This window comes from Ochlerotatus camptorhynchus, unplaced genomic scaffold, assembly GCF_037179485.1.
Source record: "Ochlerotatus camptorhynchus isolate MF236.1 unplaced genomic scaffold, CSIRO-AGI_Acam_v1.1 ptg000040l, whole genome shotgun sequence".
NCBI classification, from domain to species: Eukaryota; Metazoa; Arthropoda; class Insecta; order Diptera; family Culicidae; genus Ochlerotatus; species Ochlerotatus camptorhynchus.
The window spans coordinates 2,086,085-2,112,552 of NW_027040531.1; the positions used below are offsets into that span (position 1 = coordinate 2,086,085).

General features: G+C 39.8%; 1 protein-coding gene and 1 long non-coding RNA gene across 2 annotated transcripts in view; both read left to right on the forward strand.

Moving 5' to 3' along the window:
• LOC135712932 (facilitated trehalose transporter Tret1-2 homolog) overlaps positions 1–26,468 on the forward strand; it is a 400,438-nt gene that overhangs the window by 358,115 nt on the left and 15,855 nt on the right. The window contains exon 3 of the mRNA XM_065236032.1: positions 14,008–15,024. Within this exon, the coding sequence (XP_065092104.1) occupies positions 14,008–15,024 (1,017 nt within the window). The remainder of the gene's footprint in view (positions 1–14,007; positions 15,025–26,468) is intronic.
• LOC135713122 (uncharacterized) overlaps positions 1–26,468 on the forward strand; it is a 388,886-nt gene that overhangs the window by 283,069 nt on the left and 79,349 nt on the right. The window lies entirely within an intron of this gene.

Genomic DNA, 26,468 nt, shown 5'->3' on the forward strand with positions numbered 1-26,468 from the left:
GTGATTTTTAGTTTTTTCCGCAATATATAATAAATATTTAACGACCCCTGAATTTTTAAATAATCAGATTCAAAAAGGTTGGAAGGTATTGAAATTAAGTATATTCTTGTATTTTCTCTAACGAGCAGCTCTTTCGAGTTATACTCCTTAGTGCACATTCGGGCTGTAGAGCTGGAGTCAGAGTCGGAAGGAATGTTGTGATATCTGGCGCCGTGATCTGAACACTACGCAACAGCTGAAAACGCTAGGCATTTTGACCAATTTCATCCCGGTGATCAATTAGCCCCCGGATTACGGTATTTTAGTTTTAGTACAATCAAATTTCGCTCGTTGGGTTATGTTTAAGTGGGCTACGTTTAAGTTGGGCTGTAACAGACCTAAATCGTAGTCAAACGTCATTTCTGACAGTGTTGATTCATTTTCGAGGGGCTCATGTATGAACAATTTGGATAGTTGCTAAAGTATTGTGATGATAATAAACAATCCGTGTATCCCTCAACCAATTTTCAGCTTGACAGCTCAGCCCAACCAACGAAAGCCTTTCACTAAGCGGACTACGGGTTCAGCCCAACGAGCGAAAGTTGACTACGTTCTTGGCACATTGACGCACAGTGTCTGGAAGCCGGACAAAGCTTCAAAAATCTAGTTTGATGTTTTGTATTTTTATATTCTTATATTTTTGTCATGCTATATATTCTTTAAGTAAGATTTTTCCAATTTTCATGTCAATTGAATGAACATTAAGTTTGTTAGAAGTAGATGGAACTACTGGCAGTTGATCAATTTTTATCACCATTATTGACCATGGATGATTTGATTAGCGCATTATAAAACATACAATTTAGTTGGTCAAGAAACACAAATTCGTTGAATTGTGTTTAGTAAAGTGCTATACAACCAAAACCAGTCATAAAATGGATGTATAAACTGTTATAGAACATGTGTGTTGCTTGGGTGAAAATGTTTAAACCTGGAACCTGAAACAAAGAAAAAATTAGTTAGTTAGCCTTCGTCTATGTGATTCCTAGTCTACTATTTTTTCTTTTTCCTTTATTTAACGTCGCTCTCTGTTCCGCAATCTAGTGCCAATCACCGACGGACATCGACTGCCATCCATTGACGGCAATCAAATGTGCAGGAAGGCAGCTTCCACACCTGCGTAGGATATCGCACCCATTCAACACACATGGACCGGGACCAACGGCTTTACTTCTCTTCCGAAGGAAGACGTGACCAGAGTTTGTTATGCCTCAGATTGGGATTGAACCCAGACCCATTGGGGTGAGAAAGCAGTCACGCTTACCACAACACCACCGGCGCCGGTTAATCTTCTTTTCGTTGTTCCCTAGTTTGAAGTGGTTAAGACTAGGGTTCTGATGCATGGTCATTATTCCTTAATGACACAAGGAATCCAAAGGGGCGTGCCTTTGGAGGGTGTTTCAACACTCCGAAAGGTATAAATAGCGGGACCTTTAAATTAGAGACGGATCCTTGCGATAAATGCAACAATGACAACTGTAAACAAATCGAATACTTCATCATGTACATCATGTACAGAACCTAACGAGTGAAGTTAAGCGTAAGGTGCGAGCGTACGGTTATGGTATTGAAATTGAATGAAATAAATATGCCAAAAGCTTACTAATGGGTTATATTTTATTGTCTTAAAATTTGAAAAAGATCGGTCAACTAGGTAATTTTCTACAGCGTTTTTTTCCGTGATGCAATTTGATGTGGGACACCCTTTAAAATATTAAAACTCAAAGTGAATTTTATAGCAAAGATGCCAACCTCAGAGAGGTTTGCGAATTTGCTCATTTTTTATCCAGTGCTGCTCAAGTGCTTCGCTGTATTACCTCTCTAATCAATTCCAGGATTCACTAACTAATGAAAGTAAGTCAATGCATAATAAGCAAGGAAATAGTTTGGACCACCTCCTTGTCCCCATAGTGCATTGGTGATCATCTAAAGCTAAAACAAAACGTATTAAGCCATGTGGTTGGTCAAATTTACTTACTAACAAAGACTCACTTAAGAAGTGAACAAACATAAACTTTTAACACTACCTTCACCCTCCTTTGTATATTTACATTGCTCAAGTATGCTTACTGGTTTCATGCATGTACTCATCCACTTTGCACTTCCTTCGAAAGCCCTTCTCAATTGAAAACAACAACAACAAAAACACCCACCCCCAACAACTCAATTCAATTCAGTTTCATTTATTTGTAAAGAGTCCCCGGTCACCCCTGGATCACGGGACGTGGAATGCATTCACTAGCACCGTAAGGGTGTATCTACGGTTTGCTATTTGAGAAGTGAATAAAGTACACTTGAGTGAGTGTCTTTTTCACGCTCGTTCGCGTCATCATCCTAGGATGGACGACAGGGCAGTTAGCACTAAAAACGAATCGTTTCTTCTTGATTCAAAAGGGGATTTTGTCAAGTTGAGAAATGTTTGTTTATCTCAGCATCTCTTCATCCTGTATTGAAAATTAAATTCCGGTTTGTGAATTGTGGCTCCTTGATCTTTGACGGCAACGTAACCCAAAACATTCATGAGAAAAAAAAACACTTGTACTTAAGACCTTTAACTCGGTTGCAATTGAAATTTATTGCATATTACTGGTTGCAATGCTAGTTTATCATCTAGCTTCGTTCTGGGTTGGGTGGTTTGCGAAACGGTTAGATGCTTTTGCGTGCTTGCAACTTTGTTCTCAAGTGCGCGTATCAACAATTTCAATTCCGAACGCTTAATGTCTTGCAATCCCGTTGGTGCGGAATTGAATTACCAGCCCTTGGGACACTATTCAAGTAAGGACGGGTGTGTCGTTGTGGAGTGCGGATTAAATGGTCGGTTAGGGTCACTTGTATCGCGTCACTTATGAAGCGATTGAGGAAAAAAAGCGAATATTAGTTTGTTTCTTCGGTAATGCACTAGTGTAGGGTATAGCTACCGTTCCCTTTGCAAACTTGTGTCGCAAAAACTGGATCAAATAAGTGTCATACATGAATGGGGAATAGTGCGTCCTTCCCAATCAACCTTCTGTACTTTCACATTGTACACATCGTGTAGGTACATATTAGCTCAGCCGCAGGACAATCAACAACATCCCTCAAGAGTACATAGTTTCCAATCACGACATAACTAGACACATTGCATCACGCTGAGCAAGAAATGCGAGAGAAAAACACACAAATCAAAGTTACATCCAAGCAAAGTTTTCCTCTGGCTCGAGACAGAGAGCAATCGGTCCTCTAGGAATGATTATTTTCTCGTTGCTCCTTCCGAGCAGGAGCGTGACTTGTTCTTTTGCTGCCGATGGACAGAACAGAAATCGTGATAAGAAACTTGCGATAACGAGTGTCATCAATGTCAACTTTATTGGATCCTTCTGGAAAAACTTTCATCACGCGGGAAATCGGTTTCATTTTACTGATAGAAATGTTTAAGGTCACGTTCATGGAGCAAAACGTGCTTTCCCACCTTGACGTTAACACTTTTCCAAAGAACTTACCCTTGAAACAAAACACCTCCCAGATCGATCCATTAGATATGCGCCGATCGAATCGGTAAGAACAAAGCCTCGTCTCACATTATCACCCTTATTTTCCAGCACTTTTGTCTTCGATCCATGATCCCTTCTTGGGCCGATGTCCGCGTCACCATTGAAGTTCCTGTACAGAACAGGATATCTGATATCGGTCCGTTCGTTGTTGCATTGATTCGTTTCCAGTTTTCTTTTGTCTCCCGACGACCGACGGGTGTGGTGGTGGATCCTTCTTCAAGGCAGTCGACGGCGATGTTGTTGGCAGACATCAAGACGTCCTCTATTCCACCCGTCCGCTCGGGTGTGAGTGTGTCGCGCGGCTGAAGTGATTCACGGTTCATTGAATCTGCTCGCTTGTGGCGGAGAAGACGAACAGCCGCTGCCACCACCGCGCGAGACCCCACACGTAAACATATCTTGATCAAACAGCAAACTGAAATACATATATTTATTCCGCCCGATTTGTCACACCGTAATTGATATACGATATGTTAGGCTATTAATCTAAATATAAATATTGGATCGCTGGGCCATCGTGTGCGTGTGTGCATAATAGTGCACGGCAGTTGAGTTACAATCGCGAAGTCGGCAAAAGAAGGCATTAAAAGCCGATTATCTATGCTTGGCGGCAGGAAAGTACCGAGCGAGTGTGTACCTACTCTTTATGGGCGTCTTTTTTTTTTTATTTATTTGTTGCTTGTCGCTACTTGAAGATTAACTTTCAGTTCTTTTGTGAGTTTATGATGAACTGGTTGCACGGGTGCTCCTTATTGTTCGGAAAGGATTTATGAGTTCGTTAGCACTTTACAATGGTTTTGAAGTAATGCGATATCTTTTATTTTTCGCTCTAAACTGGAATATAACCAACAATCGATCTTCCTGTGCTGCATCTATATTCGACCAAACAGTCAGCCCGACATTTACACCAAACACGCTGAGTCCGTACAACTCCTTGGTATGGCGAACCCGATACAACCATAGTTTTTTTTTTTTTTTTCCTTGATTTGTTTTCCGTCGATCTTGTTTTCCGTGCTGAGCACCAATGCTACCGACGCCAGGAAGGCAGCTCCCACACCTGGACCCTACCTATCGACCCATCAACTCATGAACCGGGACCAACGGCTTTACTTCCCTTCCGAAGGAAGGCGTGATCAGAGATGTTATGCCTCAGAACATCCCGGCGGCGCCGACTGGGATTGAACCCAGGCCTGCTGGGGTGAGAGGTAATCACGCTTACCACTACACCACCGGCGCCGCTACAACCATAGTTGTGGGCGATTATAATCTGCCAAATCTAGCTTGGGACTTCGATGAGGACGTCAGAGGATTTCTACCTCTCAATGCTTCAGCAGAACAGGAACTCGCTGTAGTGGAGTCCATACTGTCTGCTGGATTGAAGCAAATCAACGATGTGGTGAACACGAATGGTAAGCTTCTTGACCTGGTTCTCGTCAGTGACTCCGATTGCATCGAGCTGTTTGAACCACCCTCCGCAATTATGAAAGTTGATTGTCACCACAAGCCGTTGGTTCTAAAAGTTGACTCCCGTTCGAGAGATCATCCGCTCCCGTACCCAGCAGCCCGCAGTGAGTATAATTTTGCACAATGTGATTTCGATGTTGTTAAAACGAGGATTGCCGCCTTGGATTGGGTACAAATACTTGACCAACCCACCATTGATGCCGCCGTCTCCGTATTCTACGACAACATCTATAAAGTAATCCAAGATACTGTTCCGGTGAAGACACGAAAATCTTGTTTGCAATTCCAACAACCTTGGTGGAATTCGCAATTGCGTAATCTGCGTAACCGTCTGCGTAAAGCTCGAAAACGTTACTTTCGTTCGCAGAGTATAATAGTTTGCAGGAAGCTCGCTTTCGTGAGTACATTAACAACCTCCAGAGGGGTTTCAAGGAAAATCCATCGTCGTTCTGGTCTTTTATCAACTCTTGGAAAAGATCAGCTGGCATTCCCGTGGACGTCACCTACGGTAGTAGAAGCACCACCACCGACACCGCTTCTGCTGACCTTTTCGCTGACTTTTTCCGAAGTGTTTTCGAACCCGATCAAACTCCTCCACTGCAGCAATACTTTGATCAGCTACCAAGATACGACATTCACCTGCAGCAGCTCATCTTCAGTCAAGACGCTATTCCCAAAGCCCTTTGCTCAGTCGATCCATCGAAAGGTCCAGGCCCGGACCGTATTCCATCGTCTTTCGTCAAGAACTGTGCAGCATCGTTGGCCACTCCCGTTATGTCTTTTTTTCAATCGATCGCTTAAGGATGGCGTTTTTCCGTATGCCTGGAAGCTCGCCTCAATTACACCAATCTTCAAGTCCGGTAACATGCACAAAGTGGAAAATTACCGACCTATCTCGATCCTGAACTGCTTGGCCAAAGTTCTCGAAAGTCTTCTGCATGAGAAGTTGTATCCAGCTGTTCAACCCATAATCTCAGAGTTTCAGCATGGATTCATGAAAAAGCGCTCGACAGTCTCTAACTTGATGACTTACACGAGCACTCTTATAGGTAGCATCGAGAAGCGTCAGCAAGTGGACTCCGTTTACATCTACTTCTCTAAAGGTTTTGACAAAGCCCCTCACGACCTAGCCATTATGAAGCTAAACTGCCTTGGTCTTCCACCGTGGATCGTTTGTTGGTTGAAATCATACTTATCATCCAGGAAGGCTTTCGTTAAGGTACGTGATTCCAGATCCGAGGTATCCCATATACCATCGGGGGTTCCACAAGGGAGTCACCTAGGACCTCTCATTTTCGTTCTGTTTATTAACGACGTGTGTGATATGCTAAGTTCCTGTAAGTTGCTATACGCGGATGATCTTAAGCTGTACCGTGTGATCAAATCGATCGTGGATTGTTGCGCACTACAAGCTGATATAGAGCGATTGTCATCCCGGTGTCAGATGAATAGAATGCAAGCCAATGCTGCCAAATGCAAAGTGATTACCCTTACCCGCTCTCACTCTCCGATCATTCTTGATTACTCTATGAATCAATCGCCGCTGGAAAGGGTTAATGCCATTAAGGATCTTGGGCTCATCTTGGACAGCAAACTACGGTTTAACGAGCACATACCCATGAAAGTTGCAAAGACCAACTCCATGCTAGGATTTTTGCGCCGCAATACTGCACAATACGACGTCTGCCATGGACAAATCCAGATAGCTTATCTCCGTACAAGCATAGATGTGCACTTATTGAACTGCCAACACTAACAAATCGCCGAGTCTTTCTCCAGAGGATGTTCATATTTGACATGATTAGTAATCATATTGACTGCAGTTGTTTGCTCGGGAACATCAATTTCCACACTCCAGCTCGCCGTCTCCGTAACTATTACTTTCTGTGGACTCCCGGACATCGTACTGCTTACGGTTATAACAATCCTCTCAATAGGTGTTGCAGACTGTTTAATGATGTGTGTGATGTTTTTGATTTTAATATAAGTATACCAGTTTTTAAGAATAGGATTAGTAACTTTAAACAGTCTGTATGGCTAAAATGTCAAAGATGGTGGTTAAATAAATAAATGTTTATCGAAAGCAATGAGTAATTTAATGCTTTGATTCAAATAACAAAACTAACTGCCTAACTGTTGTAACTGCCTGCATGTTATAATACCTATGTTTTCATTATAGTATATAATGAAATGCTTCAAGTATTGTGAAAATTTTTGTTCTGTATTTATTTGAATACGAATTGGCTACTTATTCTTAGTTGAAAATTCAAAAGATTATGCGGAAGGCAACTTATATAGCCTTCAACTAAACACTTCACACTCGAACGAATAGTTCTACCAGTAGAACAGGAAATCGAACCTTCTCTCCGATGCACACACCATAATTCAAAACGATTGGTAACGTCCTCTAATCGTACGGCTACCGTGTGTACATATCTCTTTATTTATGATCATATTACAGTAATTACCAGATCATGTCAGCCCCTTTTTTGACAATCTATTTCTGTTATATTACGAAAACCATGGGCTTTTTCAGTCCTTTTATTGCATCAAAGTATACCTTAACACTCCGAATACAGTGGGTAAAAAACTTTACGCCGACTACGAAGCCTCCGAAAAACATGTAACGGCAAGTTTGCAATGGCATAACGTAGCCATTTCCTCATGAATTTCAAAAATTGTGGCACCTTAAGAATTCCTAGGGTCTGTAGATTGATTGAGAGTCGTCCACTCTTTTTAAAAGCGAAAAGAGTTGTTACACGTTTTTTTGAAAGGTGTGTTTATAGGGTTATGCAAGTGATCTGTAATTTAGATTAATGGGCACAAATGTTCACAATTAGCCAGAATACAGTCATGGTTCCTATCCAGAACATCCGTAAAAGTGGTCAATCCATGAATCTGATCCTAGAGCTCCGCGTTTTTTCAACATTAGTAACAATGCGGCCACAACCTGGACTATACTCGTGAAGGACCTACGCGTCCTTGGTGTTTTCGAACGGAAGGCGTTGCGTACCATCTAAGGTGGACTGCATATGGATGACGGAACGTGGAGAAGGCGAATGATTCACGAATTGCACCAGCTGCTGGGAGAACCATCCATCGTCCACATTGCAAAAAATGGGCGACTACGGTGGGCTGGGCACGTCGTTAGAATGCCGCACGACGACCCAGTGATAATGGTTCTAGAAAGCGACCCAACAGGAACAAGAAGAAGAGGCGCGCAGCGGGCAAGGTGGATCGACCAAGTAGAAGGCGACCTGCGGACCTTTCGCAGACTACGACGCTTGCGAAGTGTGGCCATTAGACTGATGCAAAATTTGACTTTTTCACTCCACAGTGCTTAAATGGTTTCAAATCGGGTTGTGATTAGCCTCCAAAAGTTACAACTCATTTGGTTAGAAACAGACTTCGCACAAACCATTTGAAGTTTACATGTAAATTACTATGGGAAATCTCAACTTTTTGTTCATTGCCTTCTAGTCTTTTTCCATTTTGAGCTGCAAAACAGTTCGATAGCTATTCTTATAGAAAATTTTCTCAGCTACAACTTTGCTGAAGATCGTTTCTATGTAAAACGAGACAGGAAATAGTTATTAATTATTTAAGAGATTGGTAAACTTATGACATGATCAAGCAGCTGCTCTGTAGGCAACACTGTATTTTGCAGTGTGACATAGTAGCCATAATTTTTGTGTCCTATTCAACGCCCCAGAAACACCAATGTTGCCTGCTGAGCAGTTGATTGAGCATGATCATAAGACATCAGTGCATTGAACCATTAATAACTTTCGATCCTTGCATTTAATCAAAAAGTGGGCTAAGTTGTAGCTGGGAAAATTTCCTACAAGTACAGTTGAAAGTTTTTGAAGCAGACCGATATGGTGAATTATTAGATAGACATGAACAAAAATCTTGGTTTTACCATAGTAATTCCCATACAAACTTCAAATTGTGCCATCTCAGTTTCTCACCAAATGGGTTCAAATGTTGAGAGGTTAGTCAGGATCCGATTTGGAATCGTTTAAGTACTGTGGAGCGATAATTTCAAATTTTGCATCACTCTAGTGGCCATGGATCGAGTAGAATGCAGACGACTTCTTCGGACAGCAGAGGACCACAAGGCCTTAGCCTTTTTGCAAGCAAGCAAGCCATAAAATTGATCCAAGAGTTCCACGGTTTTTTTTTTTCGAAAACACGTGGAACCTGTGATATTAGAATAAATTTGGGACATAAACATGGACCCGAATGACCATGAGACCGTCCTCTGAAAGATCCATAAAAGTGTTCCATACATGATACTGATTCTAGAGCTCCGTAGTTTTGTCGAAAACACTTAACTGTGGTATATGAAAGAATTTAGGGTCGAGACATCAATATGAACCTGGATGGTCATTGGACCGTCCTCCAGAAGATCCGGATCATCCGTAAAAGTGGATCATCCATGAAACTGTGAAAAAATAGTGGTTTTTTACGACAACTGTTGGAACTGCGATTTACGATAGAATTTAGGGTCGGGACATAAACATGGATCCGGATAGCCATGGGACTGTCCTCCAAAAAATCCGGAACATCCGTAAATTTGTCAATCTATGAAACTGATTCTAGAGCTCTGCAGTTCTTTTTTAAATACTGTGATATAAGAAACCACTGGACCACTTTTACGGATTTTCCGTATCTTCCGGAGGACGGTCCTATGTGGATGACCATGTTTTTGTCACGACCACAAATTCTGTCGGTCTGTTCCGAATGTTTGGCTCAGTTTCGTGGATTGACCACTTTTACGGATGTTCCGGATCTGCCAGAGGATCGTTCTGGTGTCTCCAGTTTCCATTAATTGGAACCAATGTAGTATACCATTCTCACATAGCTAACAAAACCCCAATCAATATGAACCATGCTAATAAATTATCCACTCCAGGCACCGAGCCATCGCTCGGGCAAGAATGCAATTATGCAACTTTACACGCACGACCCATATGTTTGTCACTCGTCACTAGAACTGCAGCGCTCCCTCGTCCTCTTCCACCCTTCCCGGGTGAGCCAAGGTTGTTCGCGCAGCAAGAAAGGTTTCGAATGACAACGCCGGGCGCTCAACCAAAATATAACCATTATTTCCGATATTGCTAGGATGCGCATTTTTGGTGTCACTCCAGTCGTCTCACTCTTTTTCCCAAATGACTCTTTTCAACATTCATGAATCAATGTAACTAAAACTGTATAAAAGGAAAATGCATTTCAATAAACAAAAAGATTCTTAGGCTGAAGCTTGACCCGACTTCACAGTTGGCTTATCGAATAACTTCACAAAATAAGAAGCTAGTATTCTCTTTGCGACCCTACTACTGGTTCTCCCAGCTAGGCTCGCTAAAGTTGAGATCCGTATGTCCCGTATGTAATTCGGTATGTGCGCGCGTTAAATTGTAGGATATCCAAAGATATCAAACCAAGAAGGTATTCTAACTAATTATGAACATTTGTACCCATTAATGTAGATTATAGATCTTTTCGCATTTTGAAAAAGTAGACGACTCTATTTTCAATGTTTTTACAATCAAAATAATCTACAGACCTTAGGAATTCTAGAAATACCTCAATTTTTGAAATTCATCAAGAAATGGCTAAGCTATGCCATTGCAAACTTGCCGTTTTTCGGAGACATCGTATTCGGAGTGTTAAACAGCCATTTTGAAAACGAATGATAAATGTTTGGAATTACGGTTATGTGGGATTATTTTAAGATAAAAGTCTGATGCATGGAAAGGCTGACAAAATCGGGTCAAGGACAATTTTGAGGCAGGTACGAATCGCATTCCCTTTACCAAACTCATCCTTTGATGAACGGCGGTGAGAGGTGTTTCCCCTCGCCACCACTGGCCGATTCGCTCATGTAGGGTTAACTACCCCATTTCCGGCCTATTAAGCACAATCCGCACTTAGCCTTTCTTAACCTAAAGAGAAACCAATATTGAGATATTGTCAAAAGTCTAACACTACTTCTTGACGCCAAACTCGGCCTATGGATTCCAAACTCAGCCTAACGCATTGAAACGCCATTGAAACGTCAATGAATTCACTTCGGCCTATCGGATGAAGATAAAAATTGATTCGGTCGGAGCGTTTCTTTTGTTTTTGGAAATAATGGGTGCAAACCTTCATATCACGCGTTCTCATTGACTTCGTTCCGTAGCTTATTAACTAAAGTATCGTACCAAACACCTAATTGACTTGTTAACTCTGGAATCATGGATTCATTTGAAGTTTTCTGCTGGATAGACCCAAAATGGGCAATTAGGCCTACCTCCAATGTGCGGAAACGGTACTATCGATTGTCACACACTCAAGTCGCCATCTGACGTAAGCATTTAGTCGATGACTTTGAAATTGCAGCTATTGTTTTCCTCTGCCATTGTCTGCGCTCCCGTCATCGTACCTTCCTCAACATTGTCCTTTGCTCGCTTTCTACTTTCCGAATACAATTTTTGCACTGCCATACTAAAACGGATCTATCAATTCTATATTTTCATCTTCTCTTCTATCGTATAAAATGATCACTTAAAGTTTGATATTGACGATAAGCATCTCCAGCTTTAATAGTTGTTCAGTTGTCATTGTGCCAGAGTTACAATCAGACTATTAAGCGTGAAAAATGCGTGTAGGTGCTGTGGCATAGTACAACTGTAATCTTTCCGTGAAGCAAGCTTGTTCAAAGCAAAGAAGGATAGATTAGGTCACAGATGCACAGTCCATCCAAGATGCCGAAATCCATTCCTCCAATATATCCCGAAAGAACTGCTCATGTTTCAAAGTAGGAAAAATCTCCTACTAAATATCTTGAACTAGGCATTACTCCAGTTGAAAATTTTGATACTTGGAAGAACCGCTAATTTATAAAATGGTGCAATGAAAAACCATGGTCTGATTATGCATCCATGATTTTAAAAATGTATCAGAAATTTTAAATCATGTAAAATTTTCCAAGTCGGTGATTTTAAAATCAGAACCAAGTTTTGGATGATTTCGACAGATTTTCTGAATGGCAAACAGAATTTTTCAATGTCAAAATTCAAGTTTAGAAGTACGATATTATTAATATTAAGCTTAATTTTTCACAATTCGGTGTTATGACTCATTCGACTTAGTGGCGTTCGAAATAGTGGCCTTTGACCGATTGGCTCTGTACCATCTCAAAAACTTGATCCTATATGTTGTGTGCTGCAATTTGAAAGTCTCGGTGGTCTAATAACGACCGTTCTTGCCTACTTAGCAGAAGATCATGGATTCAATCCCAGGCTTCTTGACATTACAGAGTCGTTAATACCGTATAGATTTTTATATTAAAATGTTCAAGTCACTTCAATTCAGCGTATCGTTTAACAAAACAAACCCTGCTGCAAACCTGACCCCTCTATTCAACATTCCAGTGACCCACAACAATTTGTAACAATTTGTATGAGAAAGTGCCCCCGATGAAATATATAAACGGAATGCTGAAATTTTAGTTTTAATGTTATTCTAAATAAGACACCGTAAGCACGACTTTCTAAATGTAGAGTCCGGTTAAAGTCGTCGGTGATTGGCACTTATACGTGAAGGATAAACTTCAGGTGGTAAATAACCAAGAATCAAAATATAAAAAAAACATTGATCAAGTTCCGAAGGAATGCGAAACAAGTTGATCGATTATTTAATCACCGTCCAGCAGTTAAGCCCGTACGATTCTGAAAAGCTAGATATGTCCTCAACAGCTAGGCATAACGGAGAAGAAAAAAATCTACCCACCACCCCCATCACACAATCAACGCAAACACAGACAGGCTGATTCCCGGAGTATCTCCGAATGGACTGACACCTCAATTGCATCCAATGCAATGTGCGCGCGCTAAACATACTCTTTTAATGATCAATTATGCAAATGATTTATTTGTACCGCGTGCAATGCGATATGGGTGTGTCACCGCTCCGACCGACCGCCATACCGACTCGTACCGTCACGGAAAGCTTCTCTGATCAGACTTCCTTCCCGATGTTCGATCCGTCCAAAGCAGCCCCATTCGATGGTCCACCTGCCACGTGAAGAGTGTTTCAGTTTGTAGGTAAATCAAGCGGGCAGATTTAGTTGTGCATGGCTTTTTCGGTGACCTGAACCCGATGGAGACCACGAAGGATGAGGGGAGCACGGATGGAACGGGGGACTACAAATTGGCCTTTGACAGTCTGGGGCGTGTTTGTGTAAAATAATACCGTTTTCAACGTCGTCGCCGTCCATTTTCGAGTGTTTGTACGTGTGCCGTATGTTGATAGTATAAACATGCATAAATTCGAACCGTCACAAAAGGCCCGTGAGTCTATAGAATTTCATTTCCAATTTCAGCTGTGTTTAGATTAGGCGGAATGCATTGCCCGTTTCGTGATTGTGCAAATTGCCACAGTTGTTCGGTCGGATCGGTGGTGGTCACTTGATCAATTTGGGGGGAGGCTTTTTGATTGGCTGCAAATGCCCAAGAAAAGAGCACGGAACGAGAGACGTACAATTTATATGCCTTTCATGTATATGTATACTTCACTCAATCTGCATAATTTATTAATATTAATATTGGTCCAGGGGAGGACGCCTCTGCAGAGATACAAAGTTGACAAACGATGTTGATGAGGTTAAGAAATGGGTAATTTGTTTGCATTCAAATAGTCGCTCATTATTCACACTAATTGACAGTTGGTTTGATTTGATTAATTTCCTCTTGGATAATTGAAATTTCTGAGGGTTAAAAGGGAACATCTTGTGGCTTCTGTAATTTTACTAGCTCCTTCGTATAGGTTTCAAAAGTATAGAAGTATGCAGACAAGTAGAAAATTGATCGTCTTATATCTAGTACAATATAGAATCGCTAAGATGTTTACATATAATCCATGCTACCAACATCGTCTGTTTATGATCTCATTTCAAACGACATATTTTCCATTATCTCTCTTCCAGGTTTCACACCTGCAGCGCCACAACAACCAGCAGCAACCCCATCCCCTGGAGCCGATAGACCCACATCACTATCCCGTGACGCAACGAATTCCCCCGCCCCGATCCAGCAAGCACGGGAAGCATTCCGGGCTAGGTGCCAATTCTTCCAACGACCCCTCCAGTGGGTACAACAACTACTACTCTGGTCAGCAGCCCAGACCGGCACCCAGAGCTCTTGATTACCAGAAACAGTTGCTGAACAACCATACCGGCCCGATTGGGATACTGAAAAACAACACCACCAGCAACAAAAACAGTGGCAGTAGCGCAGCCAATATCAGCGGCACCAGCCACTCCCAAAGGCGTCCACTGATTTACGAGTTGAAACAGTATGAGTATTTCAACAACCCCACAAGCTACAAGCATCCGCCTCAACCGCCAACTGTCAAGAACACCAACAGCGTGCTCCAGCAGCACTACAGTGGCCAGAACTACAATATCAATTATAATCTGAATTTTACGAAAAATCAATACAACATACTAATATCGCCACCAACGACGACGACGACGCCCGGCCTGACGAGCGCCGGTGCAGCGCCACCATACGACGAGAACAATCACTACAATAGCCATTATCAGCAGTATCAACATCAGAACAACGTCAGTAGGAACTACAAAAACAACTACCATAGCACTAGCGCCACCAATCATAATCTCTACAACAACTACAATCAGTATCTTAGCAATCAGCATCAACACCAGACCAAGGAGTCCTATCTGGACGAGAAGCCACCGCTTGTAGTAGGTGACATCACGACGGAAGGCGGCGACGGTGGCACCTGTGGCAAAATGCAACGCGAGGAGATTATCATCGAACACAGTCAGCTGGTTGGAGACCGAAGTGGACCAGGCGCTGTCATACACCCCGCAGCCGGTGGTGGTCCCGCTGGACGGGAACCATGCGCGGGAGGACAGCCATTACTACGCGGTAAAGGTGGCAAGCTGACGGCCATCAACCTGACGCATCATTGCACGCAGGTGAGTACACGTTCCCGATCCGGGCCGTACCGGTTCTATACACATGTGGGTTTGAGGCATAGGAACAGACTTGCATGCATACATCATCACTTCGCGAATGGGTCTAATCGATATTTTGAAACCGCGTTCAGTGTGGGATCGTTAGGTATGTGACCTAATTTGCATGCGGCTGCCGAATGGCGATGAAATTCGGATGCTGGTTGTTTATTGCTTTAATATGATGATATGCGTTGTTGAGCTCACTGTCCTTGAGAGTTGAAGTGGGGCGCAAAATTTCAACTGATTCAATCTACACACAAATCGAATCAAGCGAACGTTAGGCTTAATAGACGTTAGGCAAACAAACTCATATGAAGTATTTTTTATCAATGAAATTTAAAAATGGGTCATTAGGAGAAAGGCCATTAAGGTCTAAAAAAAAATACTTGATGAAAATTTGAATGATACTAAGGCTGTTGAAAAAAAAGTGAAACAAATTATTCGTCGTGGTTTCGAAGGAGTTCTCAAACTTTTCCCTTAATACGACTCATCAAGCGGCACCCACGTTCTCGTCCACTGTTTTGGCGATTTTATCCCAACAATTTTTCATCACGTGGATGACAATTTTAAGCATCTGCAATCGATAAATTAATCAGGAAATGTGAAAATATATCCCTCCTGCTATGCTTCACGACGACCACTACCCGAGGCTAACACGATCGCTTAGTTTCTATTAAGTTCGTCTATAACATCTTAATTATACGATTCGGATAGTTGGCTAGATCTCGGACCGTTGAAAAACACCGATTTACACAAATGATCTATATTCAAGGATATCCAACAAAAGTCAATGTAAGGATTTTGTTTGCAGCCACATTATTTCAAACAAATTAACACATATTTTCAATTTAATCATACGAATGAATCATACCACAAGCCCACATTCTTTCCATTACACAATCATCGCCAGTGCCAAAGTTAATCAAAGCAATTTTAAAGCGTTCATACAGACAAGCATTTGAGATTAAGTAATTAAAATGCAACTGCTGCAAACCACAATCTCAAACAACTTCTCAACAGTGTGGCGAAGGACATTGCGAAGAAGACTTCCTTATGCCGATGTCTGTATAGTTCCAAACCAGCGTCCAGCCAGCCACGCCTCCCGGCCACCAGTCCTTGTTCCAAAACGGTGGTAGTAAAGCGGCACGTCGCAAGATTTTCCCACGCCCAATTAAAATTCACCCGAGTAGTTACAAGCAACTCCATAATCAAAAGCAATTAGCATAATAAAATGCGCTCGTTCATAAACTATTCGTCTATTGGGAGGGTGCCTCCTACCAGCTCTCAAGCCTAGAACACCTACGTCCGAGTTACGGCGTTGTTGACGGCGCCTTGGGTGCAGTACAATTTACTACTACCCGTCTTGGTAGACGACGACGACAACAAATGGCAATAGAAAAGTTGCAACTCTATTCGATTAGCGTTGTTTGACCAGCGACTATTGCAATAGTAATATCAGGAATTTGACATTGCACGGTGGTCACCGTCTCGTACAACCTGACATCTCGGACTACGAGAGGTCGTTAGCGCGAGAGTCTACATGTAATTAAAAGCGTGTCCACAGTGCATGCCTTCGAATGTCAATCCGACTTGGAGGGCTGGAAACATAGTAGACGACGGCAGCATTGCACATGTTCAATATTTGTGTCGCGATGCAGCACACGCCACCGGTGGACAAACATTTACGGAATCGGGAAGGCGGGCGAATGCATTTTTCGCATTTATGGCGTCCAACATGATCGACGCGTGCAGTGAAGGAGAACGAGCATTTGGAATTAGCGGACCCAGGAGTGACACAGTCTTAACTTTACGATACGACATTTGCCTAGGTGATCAGTGATCACTGATAATGTGTCAATCGGAAGACAAATGAGCTTGGAGAAGGCCTTCAAAGGGGAATTAATCGAACTAGATTGGAGTTGCATTGCACTAAGCGTCTGAAACATCACAGTTCGATAAAGTAGTTTAAATTTCTGTTTACAATGCCCGGCAGATAAATACGTTTTTTTTATCATAAACACCCAGATAATATAAGCGACTACGATAAGCTTTCATCGAAATTTCTGCAACTTAACGTTCGATAAATTTTGACCGTCATTTTAACAGCTATTTTGCAAACAAATTTCAACAAGCTATCAGTTGTTTGTGTTTGTGTTTTCTCGGTTTTGAAGTTTCTGGTGTAATTGGGCGTAATTGCATTTGTAAACAAACACGTCAATCACCGATTTCTCGCGAACAAAAGCTCAATCTCGAAAACTAATAACGCTATAGGTAGAGGTAGAGGAATGATTCCTCTATCATTTGGTATTGTTTGTTTGTGATATTGTGCTTTATCTCAAGAGAAATCGGCAATTGACGCCTTTGTTTACAAAAGCAATTGCACCCCAATCCCAAATCACTCCGGATATGATTTTTTTAGAAATGTGAATCCTCAGTAGACGTGTTTTTTATCAAAGGCAACTGTCACTCGAGCCATCCAAAATGTTCGTTATTTTATAAATTATTGTTATTTCCTGCGCAACTATAGCGCAACTCTGGGGCACAGATTTTTGTTTTTTACGATGGTAACAAAAAAATACCAGAAGAACTCGCCTCGCCTAGACAATTTCTTTCAAATGCGGTCTTACCATACAAACTCCAGGGATTGTAGCCCTTTCCACATCTTCCATTTTGGATGGCTCGAGTGACACTTGCCTTTGATAAAAAAAACACGTCTACTGACGATTCATATAGTAGGGGAAATGGATGTAATGTCGGCCTAAATGCCCCTAATTTGGGCCCATACATAAATTCAGCTACCGACTAAATTTTCAATAGCGACCAAAAATCAAGCTTAACATTGCATTAGGTCCTAAGTAACATTGATCGATTCTCTTCGTCGACTTTCTCTTTCGTTAATAACCAAGTCCCCGACAAGGTGACAGATAATCTTAGTTTCACGTACCCACTTGCAAATAGTAGATGTCGCCACACAACGTAAATAAAGGGTCTGCCCTTCACCGCCGCAATGGTATTTCTCTATGGGAAGGCAACTTTTTGTTTCACCATGTGTGGATGTCAAACAACAAGCAAGAATGCCATGTGAAAAGAGCGATTTATGATTTTCGTGGTGAAATGAAATAAATCCAAACAAATTGGAACAGATTGATGGAAGTTTTTCTTATATAATCAAATAGAAATGAAAACACATTGGTTAATTCTATTATATTTTGCTCTTGAATATTATCAGTCTTGAGAATAATGTTTCTGAGCATACTTGTGCGGTGAAGACTTGCAATAAAAAGCCGTATCAATAAAAAGCCGTATCAATAAAAAGAGTTTACTTCCCCATCTTTCTATTGAGGGTGAAAAAAAAAATACAAAATTGATTCTTATTCGCGGTGAGTAGCAGGTTTGCTTTGTGAACACTAACATTTCGTATATCCATTTAAACATGAAGAAATAAATAAAATAAATTAAAATAAGCGTCTCTCAACAAAAGATATTCATAATGAGCTTCTAAAACGAATAAATTTCAGTGATTGTCTTTTGTTACACCCGTCCGTTTCATCAACATTGTTCCCCACCAACTTGAAGTTTCAAGAAACAGATGAGGCTATCTGTTTTTATTTTCAGTATTTTATTTACTGTACATCATATCTGCATTCGCCCTATTCAGATAACACTTCTGAAATTTGTGAGTTTGACAGAACCACCAGCATCAAATTTTCGGGGTACACTGGAAATGTACTGGACTTGTCAAGTTGCCCCCGGGTTGTTAATAACTTGAGCACAGAACCGTTTCTTATTGTGTTTGTGATATTGGATGCTAGATAAAAGCTTCTTTTATCGATCTGTGTGCTGAAAATACCTGGCAATGTTTTTATATGGCCGTGGGGATGCAAAGAGAAAGTCGACGAAGAGAATCTGTCAATGTTACTTAGGACCTAATGCAATGTTCAGCTTGAAATATCCATTAGTACCATCCCAATGACGCGTTCATCTGGATAAAATTGATAAATAGCAGATATTTAGCGATGGGTCCAATCTTAGACCCATAGGCCAACATTAGAGCCATTTCCCCTATTAAAAAAAAAAATCATCCATCAATGAAACAGTCATGGGTTGTCATTGAAAAGCAATGCAACTATGTTTTGTCAATCTAATTGAAACTTTTATTGGCTCTGTTGTCTTGTGATTTCTAGCTATAGCAGCCTCTTTTCTGATTTTTTTTTCTCTCAATCTATGGAATCTACACGAAAACTATGTTTGAACGAAATTTCTAGAACAGTACCGTTCCGATTCAAATTTCGGACGATTCAAATTTCGGACACTTTCATTTTTAATTAAATATTACATCCAGTTAGAAACAAAGTAATAATGTTAGATGATCGTGGAGGGCACTAGTCAAAAAAATTTAAAATTTACAAGACATGTGGATCATATTCGACCGAGATAATCAACTTTTAAAAGTGTCCGAAATTCGAGTTTAAGTGTCCGAAATTTGAATCGGCACGGTATAAGGAACATTAAGTCGTAGACTACACATTTTTATATGGGGAAAGTTCGTAAACCATATACTTTAAAATTTTCCACTTTTTAACATATATTCAAGCATGAAACTAAGTCAAACTTCTATAAAATCACTTTGAATGGTCAACCTCTAGTCACTAAGTTGGTAGGTAAGACATAAAGCTATAAGTAATTACCTAAAAACTTAAAATTAACTTGAAGCACTTCTAAACCATCACCGATTTTGCTGAACATTTCTGTTAAAATGAACAGGTCTAAGGTGTAGCAGTTCTTTTGATCATTTTCTCAGAAATGTACTGTTCCTTATTTGGCTTGAAGTCCCAGAGTAATCAGCGGCTGCTTTTCTCCGATTTCTGCAAAGCAGTCCGAAAAACCGTTTGCTGATAAAGACGGATCTCTGTTCTGGTTTGCTCAGGCTGCTCGTCGTTCTCGGAAATTTCAACAATAATCTGATCTTTCATGGCATCACGCTCACTTTCCGGGATGAAATTTAGTTTGAACCTTAGATCAACGACTGTAGCGTATGTGAAAAAGTTCTCCTGCGTTATATTCTTGAAGCACGACTTAAGGTTACGGTGCAACGATTCCTTAGTTGCTTCCACAGATCCATGATTTTTATTGTGTTTCTCCTGATTTAAGCGAAGGGTGACTACGTACGGAACAACCTCAGAAACACACGAATTCTCAGAGCTAATAAGACGTGTTATTTTTTCAAATGGCTTTAGCAACTGGTATGTATTAGTGGGTAAACGTTACTCATTAATGGGTAGTTTTTTTCTCCATTTAATGGGCTAACCTACTTTACTTCAAAATGGGTGAAACTTTACTCATTTATGGGTACTATCATTAAAGTGCTGAACAAATTCTATCTGAGCTTCCTCCTGAGGTTAAAGTTCACATCTATGGAGACTTTAATCAACGCCATGCTGACTTCATTCTGGACTCTGAAAATGAATGTATCTTACTCCCAGTCGTTGGGGATAATGAAACATTGCAGTTCATTTTTGACAAAACTGCTAATTTAGGACTGAACCAAATTAACCACATCAAAAACCAACAAAATTGCTATTTGGACTTTTTACTAACGAATATTTATGAAGATTTCTGTGTGACCGAATCACTAAATCCACTGTGGAAAAATGAAGCGTTTCACACAGTAATTGAATATTCTTTATTTGTGCATGAAAACCAAAGACCCAACGACTGCGAATACGAAGAAGTCTTAGAATACAAATTAGCAGACTACGAAAAAATAAAATTTAAATTAAACAGTGTCAATTGACAATTTATTTTAAGGAATGTAGGAAATGTCGAAATTGGTATAGACGTGTTCTTCAAAATTTTAACAGAAATAATTTCGGAAGAAATTCCTTTGAAAAAAAAAAGACGCAACAGAAACACACAAAATCCAGTCTGGTATAACAGACAAATAAAAAACTTGAAAAATCGGAAGCAAAAAGCACATAAAATTTATAAAAAACACAATAGTAGTAATAATTTATTAATTTATTTCTATCTATGCGATCAACTGAATTTAGCTATCAGTACTGCATTTGAAGAATATAATGCAAAAACTGAACGTGAAATAAAGTCCTGTCCAAAGAACTTCTTTAATTACGTAAAAACCAAATTAAAATCTGACAATTTTCCTTCAATAATGCAACTCGACGAAAATGTCGGTGATAGCTCGGAAAAAACTGCAATCTATTTGCAAAATTTTTTCAAGAAATCTATACGACATTTTCTGAAGAAGATCGCGACCGCGATTATTTTGCTTTTTTTTCAGAATTTTCAAGGGACATTGGCCTCAATCAACTTCAAGTGCAGGATATTTTGCAGGCTTTAAAAAATTTAGACGCCTCAAAAGGTCCTGGACCTGACGGAATTCCTCCAGTTTTTATTAAATGTCTAGCAATGGAACTCACTGCTCCATTGTTCTGGATTTTTAATATGTCCCTGGAATCTGGAACCTTCCCAAAAACTTGGAAAAGCTCATTCCTAGTGCCTATCTTTAAATCTGGCCGAAAATCTGACGTACGTAATTATCGTGGTATAGCCATTATCTCTTGCATTCCTAAACTTTTCGAGGCAATTGTTAACGAAAAATTATTTCTCCAAATCAAAAATAGAATTACTGACATGCAACACGGCTTTTTCAAGGGTCGCTCGACCTCGACAAATTTACTTGAATTTATAGACTATTCATTGAATGCAATGGATAATGGAAACCACGTAGAAGCTCTCTATACAGACTTTAGCAAGGCATTTGACCGCATAGACATACCAATGCTACTTTTTAAATTGCAAAAAATTGGAATTGAGTCAGGGCTTCTAAAATGGCTTGAATCATATTTAACTAACCGCCAACAAATAATTAAATTCAACGGAAAGAAATCGAGTCCAATTCAAGTCACTTCAGGCGTCCCCCAAGGCTCTCATTTGGGACCTCTTCTTTTTATTCTATACGTAAACGACATTTCTTTCATTCTCAAAAAACTTAAATGTCTTATTTATACCGACGACATGAAGCTCTTTTTAGAAATAAGAAATCAAGAAGACATCAATATATTCCGGAATGAAATACACATATTCTACATATGGTGCAAAAAAAGTCTACTAGAATTGAATGTAAAAAAATGTAACTTAATATCATTTAGCAGGAAAAGAACAACTTCAAATATTTCAATTGCACTAGGAAATCAAAATGTAGAAAAATGTGAAAGAGTTAGGGATTTAGGAATTATCTTAGACTCTAAACTAACTTTCATAGACCATTACAACACAATTATTCACAGGGCAAATAACATGCTAGGCTTTATCAAGCGCTTTTGCTATAACTTTAAGGACCCATACACAATTAAAACACTATATATCGCCTATGTGAGGTCAATACTGGAATATTGCAGCATTGTATGGTCTCCTTTTTCAATCACGCACGAAGAAAGATTAGAATCCGTACAAAAACAATTTCTATTATACGCTCTTCGTAAATTAGGTTGGACATCATTTCCTCTTCCATCATATGAAGCACGCTGCATGCTTATAAACATACAAACATTAAAAGAGCGTCGTGAATATGCAATGGTTTCATTTGTAAACGATATCGTTTCGCAACGCATTGACTCCACAGAACTTTTATCAAAATTAAATTTCCATGCACCTACTCGGCAACTCCGAAATCGAAATTTATTTGCCATAAAACATCATCGTACAAATTATGCAAAATATGGACCATTAAACCGCATGATGGCCTCTTACAATCAATACTGCGAAACCATTGACTTTACAATGTCTCGGCATAAACTAAAACAATATTTTTACTCCATAAGGCATTATAACTCATAAAAAATAGGAAAGCTGACACTGCTTAATTTTTATTAAAGAAAAAAATTATACTTTTAACCTTTTGTCCAAAGTTGACGAAATAAATAAATAAATTTAAGAAAACAAAACTGTATTCTAATATGTACTAGTCTACGTTGGTTGACGAAATAAATAAATAAATAATGAGTAAAATTGCACCCATTTTGAATTAAAGTAGGTTAACCCATTAAATGGGTAAAAAACCTACCCATTATTGAACAATGTTTACCCACTAATGGGTAACAATTACTCATTTATGAGTATTAGATACCCATTAATGGCTTTTTACCCATTAAATGGGTTAACCTACACTACTTCTCTACTCAATGGGTTAAATTGTACCCATTAATGGGTACTTTCCAGTTGCAGTGTAAGGATTCGATCGTGGTGGTGTGAATTCTACACTGAGGCAAATGGACTTAAGAATTTCATAAGGTTTCGACTTATGAACGACACATATGAATTTCATAAGCATGACTTATGAAAGATTTTCGTCTAACATAAGGTAGCTCTTACACGCCTTTAGCCATTCCATTTTCGCAAGCGTTGATAAACGAGTGGTTTAGACTCAGGACTCGTTATCTCAACGTCCATGGTTCGGTTTCAGTCTGCTACGTTTAATTATTTTTTTTGTCGACATTATTTTTCATAAGGCAAATCTATGAAATTCATATCGATGTCTTGTGGCTAAAATTCATAAGTGGTTCTTATGGAATTCTTAAGTTCTTTTGCCTCGGTGTACTTCAACAGTTGCAGGGAGCAGTGATGGCATAATCCTCACTCAAATGATTTTGTTTCGCTCTCAAGGGCTGCCAATATCACGCGAGATACTGGAATAAAATATCAAGCATGATATTGATTTAACAAGCTCCTTTGATATTGCGAGACAATTCAGAACATGTAAAATTGTAGCTATGAGTTGACTTACCACCACAATGACTCCAATGATTCCGTAGCACATCGTATATAAAGAGAAAGCATAGCTTGCTATCTCTCTTAACTCTTCACAGATGACAGACACGAAGCTACTGCTACCAGCAGTGATGGAAGTTTCGGTTCGTGTTCGGGTGTACATCAAAAATCTTGAAGATCAAACTCACCACAGTTTGGTGAGAATTGTAGCTGGTGAGTTTTGTTAGCATGATATCAGAGCAACCGTATCACAGCTTTTAATATCATCCGATATTGTCTGCTTGTTGATTTTTGTTTACGATACTCAAATGAGATTATTCTCATTGGTGAGATTTGATCTTTTGATATTTTCCCAGGGAGATTGACGAGCCCTTCGTATCGTTGGAAGGAGACTCTCATTCTCCCGAAGGTTTCACGTTAGTGACTATCCTTACGGGTCCGCCCCTCCGTTTTTGGCCCTTCATACAGCGTTATTGTGAATTCAGACCGGCAACTCAATTCGATCTTGCTATTAAGTGGAGCCGCATACAAGACAATATCTTCGAAGGGATTGTGGCTAAATTTAGAATATGTAGGGGAAGTGTCTCTAATGTTGGCCTATGGATCTAAGATTGGGCCCATCGCTAAAAATCTGCTATTTATCAATTTTATCTAGATTCACGCGTTATTGGGATGTTACTAATGGATATTTTTGGTTGCTATTGAAAATTTAGTCGATTGCTGAATTTATGTATGGGCCCAAATTAGGAACATGTAATATTAAAAAATTTTTTTTGCTGTGTAGACAAAATGTTGATATTTGCGTGAAATGACACGTCAAAACGGTACACACGCTATTTCTAAACGACCCAAATTTGAGTAAGATCTACTCATATCCATCAAAAGTGGGATATCCCAAAATGAATAAATGACAAGATGACGAATGGAAAACATCGACCTGAATCCGAACGATGTTGTTCATTTGTCATCTTGTCAGTTCCATCTTTGTTTGCTCAATTTAGGGTAGCCTTAATTTTGACGGATATGAGTAGATCCTACTCAAATTTGGGTTGTTTAGAAATAGCAGTCAATCCTGTTGTCAAAACAAACTTCACGGCAAATGAATCTCACTCATATCTGAGTACCGGTCCGTCAAATTTGCAAAAGTAAATTTTTATCAAATATGAGTAAAAGTCATGAGTGACATTTACTCATACATGAGAGACATTTACTCATGTTTGAGCAAAAATTAACGCATTCTATAAGAAAATTAATCTCACTCATATAAAAATGCCGTTCACTCAAATCCGCAAAAACGTAGGTCACTTAGTGACCTACGTTTTTGCGGATTTGAGTGAACGGCATTTTTATATGAGTGAGATTAATTTTCCGTGTAGCTCCTTCAAAAACATTGATCTATTCTCTGTCGACTTTCTCTTGGCTACAAATCCGTTTCTTGCCGCATTAGATGCTAGATAATAGCTGCTTTTATCGAACTATGTGTTGAAAATCTCTGGAAGTGTCTATACTTGGCCGTGGGGATGCAAAGAGAAAATGGCTATGTCATTTATAGATGATACTTTTTTTTACTTCAAAGAAGTCAAGATCAACAATTGAACAGGCCTCAACTCATTTATTGCGATATTAATCAGAAAGGTGTCATTAGTTACTATCCCACGTTCCAGAAATACTTACAGATCAACAATTGAAAAGGCATCAACTCCATTTTATAAACAAACCTTGTAAGGCGATTTTGTCGCGAACCGAAGTCCGTCAACGCAAACCAACAAAATGAACAGGTAGGGGAGATTCTCCTCTACCCAATTGTGTTTTAGATTTGTGAATATAGGTTTCGGTTCACGATAAAATGACCTTACAAGCAGTGATGGAAAAGTTCGCAAAAAATCACTATGACTCGCGAACTTTTCCCTTCGAGAACTTCGTGAAATATCGCGAACTTTTCCAACACTGCTTACAAGGTTTATTTACAAAATGGAGTTCTTGATCTTGAAGTATTTCTAGAACGTGGGATAGTAACTAATGACACACTCCTGAGTAATATTGCAATAAATGGAAATAGTAAATAGAAAATTGTTCGGATTCGATGTAGGGGTTTTAAAATAAATGTAGGTGTTTTAAAAAAAAAATGACATTTTCCGCGTAACGTAATATTTAAACGGGACCCAACCGAGAAATAATATTGTAGCAACAATCAATACGAAACTAACGATTTTAAATTGGCTCACCACTTTAGTAGCCTATTGGTCCCAAGCAAACGATTAACGTACCCTATTCTAGTTGAAATTCTATTACTACACTATGTTTGTTTTGATTCGCTATGAAAGTTTGACAGATAACATCAGGGGTGTGTGGATTCATGCAGAACATGCAGGGGTGAGTGAAATAGCTTGGGACTGCTTGGGACCGTTGTTCTGGTACTGAGTGAGCCAAAAATAATAATGATTTTCTTCGGGACCCAGTGGTCTTAGAGTTACCTCTATGATTGTAGTCTCACTAAATACCGCCGATTTAACTCTTTCTGCAAACATTTATGGTCCTGAGAAGGACCGATTGTTCGGTTAGAGTCAGAAGACTCCACCTCCTACCGTTGGAGATACTGCTGCTGCTAGTTCCTCAGG